Source organism: Coregonus lavaretus (genome assembly GCF_964263955.1).
Source record: "Coregonus lavaretus genome assembly, contig: HAP1_SCAFFOLD_674, whole genome shotgun sequence".
Taxonomy (NCBI): Eukaryota; Metazoa; Chordata; class Actinopteri; order Salmoniformes; family Salmonidae; genus Coregonus; species Coregonus lavaretus.
The window spans coordinates 132547-143918 of NW_028159212.1; the positions used below are offsets into that span (position 1 = coordinate 132547).

At 44.0% G+C, this 11372-nt stretch overlaps 1 protein-coding gene across 1 annotated transcript in view; it reads left to right on the top strand.

Annotated features, from left to right (window-relative positions):
• LOC311123177 (forkhead box protein N3-like) overlaps window positions 1-11171 on the top strand; it is a gene marked incomplete at both ends in the record, with an annotated part of 86827 nt that extends 75656 nt beyond the window's left edge. Inside the window, 2 exons of the mRNA XM_084197440.1 lie at window positions 10991-11058; window positions 11152-11171. Of these exons, the coding sequence (XP_084053566.1) occupies window positions 10991-11058; window positions 11152-11171 (88 nt within the window). The remainder of the gene's footprint in view (window positions 1-10990; window positions 11059-11151) is intronic.
• Window positions 11172-11372: the final 201 nt, after the last annotated feature.

The following is an 11372-nucleotide window of genomic DNA, read 5'->3' on the forward strand; positions in this document are numbered from 1 at the left end:
CGCTAGCTCCACTCTGCTCTGCTCCACGGCATTAAACCACTCTCCCTCTCTCCTAATCCCAGACATAGTACTCACTAGCTCCACTCTGCTCTGCGGCATTAAACCACTCTCCCTCTCTCCTAATCCCAGACATAGTACTCACTAGCTCCACTCTGCTCTGCGGCATTAAACCACTCTCCCTCTCTCCTAATCCCAGACATAGTACTCACTAGCTCCACTCTGCTCTGCGGCATTAAACCACTCTCCCTCTCTCCTAATCCCAGACTAGTATCGCTAGCTCCACTCTGCTCTGCTAGGCATTAAACCACTCTCCCTCTCTCCTAATCCCAGACATGAGTACTCACTAGCTCCACTCTGCTCTGCTGGCATTAAACCACTCTCCCTCTCTCCTAATCCCAGACATAGTACTCACTAGCTCCACTCTGCTCTGCGGCATTAAACCACTCTCCCTCTCTCCTAATCCCAGACATAGTACTCACTAGCTCCACTCTGCTCTGCGGCATTAAACCACTCTCCCTCTCTCCTAATCCCAGACATAGTACTCACTAGCTCCACTCTGCTCTGCTCTACGGCATTAAACCACTCTCCCTCTCTCCTAATCCCAGACATAGTACTCACTAGCTCCACTCTGCTCTGCTCCTCGGCATTAAACCACTCTCCCTCTCTCCTAATCCCAGACATAGTACTCACTAGCTCCACTCTGCTCTGCTCTACGGCATTAAACCACTCTCCCTCTCTCCTAATCCCAGACATAGTACTCACTAGCTCCACTCTGCTCTGCTCTACGGCATTAAACCACTCTCCCTCTCTCCTAATCCCAGACATAGTACTCACTAGCTCCACTCTGCTCTGCTCTACGGCATTAAACCACTCTCCCTCTCTCCTAATCCCAGACATAGTACTCACTAGCTCCACTCTGCTCTGCTCCACGGCATTAAACCACTCTCCCTCTCTCCTAATCCCAGACATAGTACTCACTAGCTCCACTCTGCTCTGCTCCTCGGCATTAAACCACTCTCCCTCTCTCCTAATCCCAGACATAGTACTCACTAGCTCCACTCTGCTCTGCTCTACGGCATTAAACCACTCTCCCTCTCTCCTAATCCCAGACATAGTACTCACTAGCTCCACTCTGCTCTGCTCTACGGCATTAAACCACTCTCCCTCTCTCCTAATCCCAGACATAGTACTCACTAGCTCCACTCTGCTCTGCTCTACGGCATTAAACCACTCTCCCTCTCTCCTAATCCCAGACATAGTACTCACTAGCTCCACTCTGCTCTGCTCCACGGCATTAAACCACTCTCCCTCTCTCCTAATCCCAGACATAGTACTCACTAGCTCCACTCTGCTCTGCTCCACGGCATTAAACCACTCTCCCTCTCTCCTAATCCCAGACATAGTACTCACTAGCTCCACTTTGCTCTGCTCCTCGGCATTAAACCACTCTCCCTCTCTCCTAATCCCATACATAGTACTCACTAGCTCCACTCTGCTCTGCTCTACGGCATTAAACCACTCTCCCTCTCTCCTAATCCCAGACATAGTACTCACTAGCTCCACTCTGCTCTGCTCTACGGCATTAAACCACTCTCCCTCTCTCCTAATCCCAGACATAGTACTCACTAGCTCCACTCTGCTCTGCTCCACGGCATTAAACCACTCTCCCTCTCTCCTAATCCCAGACATAGTACTCACTAGCTCCACTCTGCTCTGCTCCTCGGCATTAAACCACTCTCCCTCTCTCCTAATCCCAGACATAGTACTCACTAGCTCCACTCTGCTCTGCTCTACGGCATTAAACCACTCTCCCTCTCTCCTAATCCCAGACATAGTACTCACTAGCTCCACTCTGCTCTGCGGCATTAAACCACTCTCCCTCTCTCCTAATCCCAGACATAGTACTCACTAGCTCCACTCTGCTCCTCGGCATTAAACCACTCTCCCTCTCTCCTAATCCCAGACATAGTACTCACTAGCTCCACTCTGCTCCTCGGCATTAAACCACTCTCCCTCTCTCCTAATCCCAGACATAGTACTCACTAGCTCCACTCTGCTCTGCACTACGGCATTAAACCACTCTCCCTCTCTCCTAATCCCAGACATAGTACTCACTAGCTCCACTCTGCTCTACGGCATTAAACCACTCTCCCTCTCTCCTAATCCCAGACATAGTACTCACTAGCTCCACTCTGCTCTGCGGCATTAAACCACTCTCCCTCTCTCCTAATCCCAGACATAGTACTCACTAGCTCCACTCTGCTCTGCGGCATTAAACCACTCTCCCTCTCTCCTAATCCCAGACATAGTACTCACTAGCTCCACTCTGCTCTGCTCTGCGGCATTAAACCACTCTCCCTCTCTCCTAATCCCAGACATAGTACTCACTAGCTCCACTCTGCTCTGCTCCACGGCATTAAACCACTCTCCCTCTCTCCTAATCCCAGACATAGTACTCACTAGCTCCACTCTGCTCTGCTCCTCGGCATTAAACCACTCTCCCTCTCTCCTAATCCCAGACATAGTACTCACTAGCTCCACTCTGCTCTGCTCCTCGGCATTAAACCACTCTCCCTCTCTCCTAATCCCAGACATAGTACTCACTAGCTCCACTCTGCTCTACGGCATTAAACCCCTCTCCCTCTCTCCTAATCCCAGACATAGTACTCACTAGCTCCACTCTGCTCTGCTCTGCGGCATTAAACCACTCTCCCTCTCTCCTAATCCCAGACATAGTACTCACTAGCTCCACTCTGCTCTGTGGCATTAAACCACTCTCCCTCTCTCCTAATCCCAGACATAGTACTCACTAGCTCCACTCTGCTCTGTGGCATTAAACCACTCTCCCTCTCTCCTAATCCCAGACATAGTACTTACTGACACACACAACAACTAGTGATGTGCAGTTCGGGAACGATTTGTTATTCAACTCTTTCTACAGACTCGAGAGTCATGATTCGTTTTTCTGAGTGACTAGTTAATTTGAGCAGGGTTAATACACGCTCCTCCGGCTCCAGAGACGTGCTCCGACCACCAACTGTCTGTCATTTGCGCACAGGAAAATAGATAATGAGCATAGAGAAGAAAAATACATGTTCAGAACTGATAATTTATCGCTTGGTGCAAGAATGACTGCAATTCATTGATTGTTGAACATTATGATGGACACAGCTTTGTAGAACCAAAACATACACAGCCTCTGCTCAACAAACTCGAACTCGAGAACAAATCGTTTGGGGGGGCTGCAGTTCGCGAACGACTGTGCTTATCACCCTCACAGCAGTCAAGCAATGCATTCCGCCAAGAGTCGTTCACAATCTAGTCTGGTAGCGACCACAACTACACCTTGTTACAAATGTATCAATAAATAATCTTATTTGTATGCCTAGCAATCAACAAATGTACATTTACATTTACATTTACGTCATTTAGCAGACGCTCTTATCCAGAGCGACTTACAAATTGGGTACATTGTTTAAAGACATGTTTACAAGTCTCATTCAAACAAATGACAGCTCCAAACAACATGTGAACAAGAGGCTCGTAGAATCATGACTCTTTCAAGTTTTCAGTTCATCGTTCGCCGGTAGGGGATCCTGCATGCTCTGGGCATTACTGACTCAAATGAACGAAATGAGTCGATTGATTTGTTCTTTTGACTGAATGACTCGAAAAGATCAGAGTCAGTAAAAAGAGCTGAACTTCCCATCACTACCAACAACACGATCAGAGTCAGTAAAAAGAGCTGAACTTCCCATCACTACCAACAACACACTCAGAGTCAGTAAAAAGAGCTGAACTTCCCATCACTACCAACAACACACTCAGAGTCAGTAAAAAGAGCTGAACTTCCCATCACTACCAACAACACACTCAGAGTGTCAATGCCAGTTTGACTTCTGTTAAATAGTGTGTCTGAAGACTTAGGGCTGGATCCTGAGATGCACAAACACACACGCACACGCACACGCACGCACACACACACACACACACACGCACACGCACATACACACACACACACACACACACACACACACACACACACACTTCCACGTCTTAGACGGGCTTCAAAGGCTACTGAACAGAAAACAGGTATAGGGTCACTTCCGTCAAAACACTTAACAGCTGTTTCCATGTTAGCGTGAAGCTTCTGGTTCAAGACTGTCTCATGTCACTTTATCCCTTTAAACCCAGCTCTGTGTTGTTGTAAAGTCAATACTTTGTAGAGCCACCTTTTGCAGCATTTAAAGCTGAAAGTCTCTTGGGGTATGTCTCTATAAGCTTGGCACATCTAGCCACTGGGATTTTTGCCCATTCTTCAAGGCACAACTGCTCCAGCTCCTTCAAGTTGGATGGGTTCCGCTGGTGTACAGCAATCTTTAAGTCATACCACAGATTCTCAATTGGATTGAGGTCTGGGCTTTGAATAGGCCATTCCAAGACATTTAAATGTTTCCCCTTAAACCATTCAAATGTTGCTTTAGCAGTATTTCTTAGGGTCATTGTCCTTTAGGAGTTGAGAAATAAATAAAGTAGGAATGGAAAGCTGGGATTCCCCTCTTTTTAACAAAGTCCATTAAAACTGCTGTTTTCCCCGTGATTGTGCATTCACTGCTTGTCAAAATGCAGGTTTCCGTTATTATGGTGCTCGTAACTTGAATGCGCCTCGAGAGGAATATTTATTTCGAATAGAACACACAAGAAGCCAACAAGGTAAATAGATAAACTATTCTACTCTGGGGTTGTCCAATTTATTATTCATTACCCGTTTTTGTTTGTTGAGGAAAAGTACGTGTGGATTGTTCTAGTATCTTCAAAGTGCGCCTCGACAGAATTTTTTATTCTTGTTTCACTTTTTTTTTTGCCGTGGCGGCAAGGATTTTGCCGTGGCGCAGCACCATAGTTAAATGACTGCAGCGGAAACACTGATCTGGGACTATAAATACTGGACTGACTCCTGGTGAACTAACCTAACGACACAGCCTAACCAGGGCTATTCTATCACTCCACCTACTGTACTGTACACTAGGGCTCAATAGATATTTACTGGACTGACTCCTGGTGAACTAACCTAACGACACAGCCTAACCAAGGCTATTCTATCACTCCACCTACTGTACTGTACACTAGGGCTCAATAGATATTTACTGGACTGACTCCTGGTGAACTAACCTAACGACACAGCCTAACCAGGGCTATTCTATCACTCCACCTACTGTACTGCACACTAGGCTCAATAGATCTTTACTGGACTGACTCCTGGTGAACTAACCTAACGACACAGCCTAACCAGGGCTATTCTATCACTCCACCTACTGTACTGCACACTAGGCTCAATAGATATTTACTGGACTGACTCCTGGTGAACTAACCTAACGACACAGCCTAACCAGGGCTATTCTATCACTCCACCTACTGTACTGCACACTAGGCTCAATAGATCTTTACTGGACTGACTCCTGGTGAACTAACCTAACGACACAGCCTAACCAAGGCTTTTGTATCACTCCACCTGCTGTACTGTACACTAGGCTCAATAGATATTTACTGGACTGACTCCTGGTGAACTAACCTAACGACACAGCCTAACCAGGGCTATTCTATCACTCCACCTACTGTACTGTACACTAGGGCTCAATAGATCTTTTCGGACTTATCTAACTCATAACAATTATTTCAGTCTCAAAGAAAGTGACATATTTTTGGCGCTCATTCTGTAGTCATTGTGGAACAATGGTTTAGTCAGCGCAAACTGCATGTCACACGCTCAAGCGCACACACACACACACTCACATGCACGCACACACACACACACACTTCGCCCAGCCAACAGAGCCCTCTCTATTTCAAGCGCAGGGGAAAGTAGGGTGCTGTGACTGTGAGAGACTCAGCTTTTTAGGAAAACAAAGGCGCTTTTTAAACTTTTAAACTTTAAACTATGTTACTGTATAATGTAGGCTTATAATACACTATGTTACTGTATAATGTAGGCTTATAATACACTATGTTACTGTATAATGTAGGCTTATAATACACTATGTTACTGTATAATGCAGGCTTATACTACATTATGTTACTGTATAATGTAGGCTTATAATACACTATGTTACTGTATAATGCAGGCTTATACTACATTATGTTACTGTATAATGTAGGCTTATAATACACTATGTTACTGTATAATGTAGGCTTATAATATATTATGTTACTGTATAATGTAGGCTTATAATACACTATGTTACTGTATAATGTAGGCTTATAATACACTATGTTACTGTATAATGTAGGCTTATAATACACTATGTTACTGTATAATGTAGGCTTATAATACACTATGTTACTGTATAATGTAGGCTTATAATACACTATGTTACTGTATAATGTAGGCTTATAATACACTATGTTACTGTATAATGTAGGCTTATAATACACTATGTTACTGTATAATGTAGGCTTATAATACACTATGTTACTGTATAATGTAGGCTTATAATACACTATGTTACTGTATAATGTAGGCTTATAATACACTATGTTACTGTGTAATGTAGGCATCTCCAATCCAAAGTGAAATCTAGAATCGGCTTCCTATTTCGCAATAAATCCTCCTTCACTCATGCTGCCAAACATGCCCTCGTAAAACGGACTATCCTACCGATCCTTGACTTCGCCGATGTCATTTACAAATTAGCTACCAACACTCTACTCAGCAAATTGGATGTAGTCTATCACAGTGCCATCCGTTTTGTCACCAAAGCCCCATATACTACCCACCACTGTGACCTGTACGCTCTTGTTGGCTGGTCCTCACTACATATTCGTCGCCAAACCCACTGGCTCCAGGCCATCTATAAATCACTGCTAGGCAAATCTCCGCCTTATCTTAGCTCATTGGTCACCATAGCAACACCCACCCGTAGTATGCGCTCCAGCAGGTATATCTCACTGGTCATCCCCAAAGCCAACACCTCCTTTGGCCGCCATTCCTTCCAGTTCTCTGCTGCCAATGACTGGAACGAACTGCAAAAATCTCTGAAGCTGGAGACTCTTATCTACCTTACTAAATTTAAGCATCAGTTGTCAGAGCACCTTACCGATCACTGCACCTGTACACAGCCCTTTTGAAATTAGCCCACTCAACTACCTCATCCCCATATTGTTATTTATTTTGCTAATTTGCACCCCAGTATCTCTATTTGCACATCATCTCTTGCATCTATCATTCCAGTGTTAATACTAATTGTAATTATTTTGCACTATGGCCTATTTATTGCCTTACCTCCATAACTTACTACATTTGCACACACTGTATATATATTTTCTGTGGTATTTTTGACTTTATGTTTTGTTTTACCCCATATGTAACTCTGTGTTGTTGTTTTTATCGCACTGCTTTGCTTTATCTTGGCCAGGTCGCAGTTGTAAATGAGAACTTGTTCTCAACTGGCTTACCTGGTTAAATAAAGGTTAAATAAAATTAAAAAATATAAAACAAAAATAATAATACACTATGCACATACATTACAGCCCTAAAGATGTCAGCTTCATGACAAATTGCACTTTTCTGCTTTCCCTACAACTGCCTGCCTTCACAACTAGTGATTTCATGTATAGAGAATTTATTTCATATTTATTTCATAGATGGAGCATAAAGAGTTGGTTTTATACCAGTCAAAACGAGCTTGGAATATCTCAATGAATTACTTAGTGAGCTCTCATCTCTTTAAATGGTAAAAATGATATCACATTCAAGAGGAGAAAGTTGGCTGGCGTTCGCCCGGCTATTGATTTGACTGTGATCCATAGTGGTGTTTTGAAGCTGGATGTCTCCAAACAAAGACATGAATACCAACACAGGAAAAAGGAAGTTGACGATGTTGTTTCGGTTGCCAGGCGACTGATATGCTAATGAGGCTGTTAGGCATAAGGCTCCTGGTGAGAGAGACTGAAATATGATTTAATCATCCGTCAACAAATATGTGTGTATGTGTGTTTGTGTGTGTGTGTTCGTGGTGTGGCCTGTGTGTTTGTATGCGTGTGTGTTTGTGACTGTGTGTCTGTGTGTGCCTGTTTGGCTCAGTGAGTGCGTGCTTGCTTATATGTGTATGTGTGTGTGTGTCAGCGTTCCGACAGTGCTAATTGAAAGTCTCCGTATGAAGAGCAGATATGGTGATGGCCCTCTCCTCTCCTCTCCTCTCCTCTCCTCTCCTCTCCTCTCCTCAACAAAATTATCCCAAATTGTCAGGTCAGACCAAGTGATGGAGGAGCAGGTCGCTCTGTGCTTGATTAAGGTTCCTGTTGAACACGTCGTTTCTCTCCTCCTTCGCTCTCCGTCGTTTAAATGAGATGGGGGCATCTCTTTCTCAGGCAAAATGAGACGTGTTGATTTCAATGGCAACTCATCAAGTGCGTGTCTAAGCTGGTGATGCACACACACATAAAGACACACACACACTCACACACACACACACACACACACACACACACACAGTTTTTGGGCTATACTGTCTATGCAGACAGCCATGCTGCAAGCCATTTCCTTTCCTGCTCCACTGTTTGTTCTACAGCTCAATTAGTTAATATGGAGTAAGCAGATTAACATGAAGCGTGGCAGGAGACAGACTAGCTGTGTCACTGCTATCTGCTGTGTGTGTGGGAGTGTGTGTGTGTGTGCGTGTGCCTTTGTGTGTTTGAGAGTGTGGGAGTCTGGAGTGTATGCCTGTGTGTGTGTGTGTTTGTGTGTGTGTGTGTGTGTGTGTGTGTGTGTCCCTATCTGTGTGAGAAGATGGAGGGCAACTGTGTGGTTAAAATGTCCTCGGGCCGTGGGGTGAGACAGGGATGCAGCTTGAGCCCCACCCACTTCAACATAAATTATATATCAACAAATTGGCGAGGGCACTAGAACAGTCTGCAGCACCCGGTCTCACGCTACTAGAATCTGAAGTCAAATGTCTACTGTTTACTGATGATCTGGTGCTTCTGTCCCCAACCAAGGAGGGCCTACAGCAGCACCTAGATCTCCAGCACAGATTCTCTCAGACCTGGGCCCTGACAGTAAATGTCATTAAGACAAAGATAATTGTGTTCCAAAAAAGGTTCAGTTGCCAGGACCACAAATACAAATTCCATCTAGACACCATTGCCCTAGAGCACACAAAAAACTATACATACCTTGGCCTAAACATCAGCGCCACAGGTAGCTTCCACAAAGCTGTGAACGATCTGAGAGACAAGGCAAGAAGGGTCTTCTATGCCATCAAAAGGAACATAAAATTTGACATACCAATTAGGATCTGGCTAAAAATACTTGAATCAGTTATAGAACCCATTACCCTCCATGGTTGTGAGTTCTGGGGTCCACTCACCAACCAATAATTCACAAAATGGGACAAACACAAAATTTAGACTCTGCATGCAGAATTCTACAAAAACATCCTCCATGTACAACGTAAAACACCAAATAATGCATGCAGAGCAGAATTAGGACGATTATCGATAATGTTCAAAATCTAGAAAATAGCATTTAATTTCTACAACCACCTAAAAGGAAGTTATTCTCAAACCTTCCATAACAAAGCCCTAACCTACAGAGAGATGAACCTGGAGAAGAGTCCCCTCATTCAGCTGGTACTGGGACTCACAAACACAATCTGACCCCACAGAGTCCCAGGACAGGAAAACAATTAGACCCAACCAAAACATGAGAAAACAAAAATAGAATTACTTAACACATTGGAAAGAATCAACAAAAAAAAAACAGAGCAAACTGGATTGTTATTTGGCCCTAAACAGAGAGTACACAGTGGAAGAATACCTCACCACTGTGACTGACCCAAACTTAAGAAAAGCTTTGACTTTGTACAGACTCAGTGAGCATAGCCTTGCTATTGAGAAAGGCCGCCGTAGGTAGACCTGGCTCTCAAGAGAAGACAGGCTATGTGCACACTGCCCACAAAATGAGGTGGAAACTGAGCTGCACTTCCTAACCTCCTGCCAAATGTATGACCATATTAGAGACACATATTTCCCTCAGATTACACAGATCCACAAAGAATTTGAAAACAAATCCAATGTTGATAAACTACCTTATCTATTGGGTGAAATACCACAGTGTGCCATCACAGCAGCAAGATTTGTGACCTGTTGCCACAAGAAAAGGGCAACCAGTAGAGCACAAACACCGTTGTAAATAATTTACAACCTATATTTATTTATTTCCCCCTTCGTTCTTCAACTATTTGCACATTGTTACAACATTGCAAATAATATAACATTTGAAATGTTTATATTCTTTAAACATTTTGTGAGTGTAATGTTTACTGTTAATTCTTTTATTGTTTATTTCACTTTTGTTTATTATCTATTTCACTTGCTTTGGTAATGTTAACATATGTTTCCCATGCCAATAAAGCCACTTAAATTGAATTGAGAGAGAGAGAGAGAGAGAGCGAGAGAGAGAGAGAGAGAGAGAGACAGAGAGAGAGCGAGAGAGAGAGAGAGAGAGAAACAAGCATTAAGGGAGAGGGAGATAAAGAGAGACATTCGAATGAGATAGAGAGATGGAGAGAGAGGTTACAAAGCGAGAGACAGAGAGAGAGGGATACTATAGGAAAAGTGATAGAGGGAGTAGAACAGAGAGCTGAGTCCTGATTCTCCCACTGTGGAGATAAAGGTATTAGGAGACTGATAACCCACACACCCTCTCAGAGCAAAGTGGTGTCTGTGCGAGTTCGTGTGTGCGTGTTTCGATGACTGCTCATGTGGTTAGAAGACCACGTTCCCCAGTGTAATTGACCTGTTGAAACCCCCTTGCTATGTGTTGTATCTAGATTGGAGAAATGCTTCTACAGGGCTGTCATTTGATGGAGGTAGCAGCTATAACTAGTCATTATTGGTCACTCCTTGGGATAGGTTATAACTTGTTTGAAGTTAAATCTGAGGGTCATGTTTTACTCATGCCTTCTGTCTTTTTCTCTCTCTTTTTCTGCAGCATGTCCAGTCCTTCGATATGGCCAGGGAGTCCCTTCTTCAGAAAAAATGGAGGAGTCCTCTTACAAGGTACCGTCACACAGACTTTAATATTATACCTTTTCTCACTCCCTCTCTCTTCAGTGTCCCCTCCTCACCCCTCCTCACCCCTCACCCCCTTAGTGCACACCGGAGTGGACTGAAACCTCCCTCCAGGTACCTGGATATATGAAAATAGCTTTAACTCACTCTGTATAGCTCTAGTATTGGTTCTGCTGCAATAAAACAGAATGTCTCTTAGTCTCCAGGCAGATGCCTCTTTGTGTCCTCCCTTCTCTCTCTTTCTTTCATTCAGACATTTAATTTTTTTTGTTTTGGGGGGAGGGGGGGGGGGGGGGGGGTTA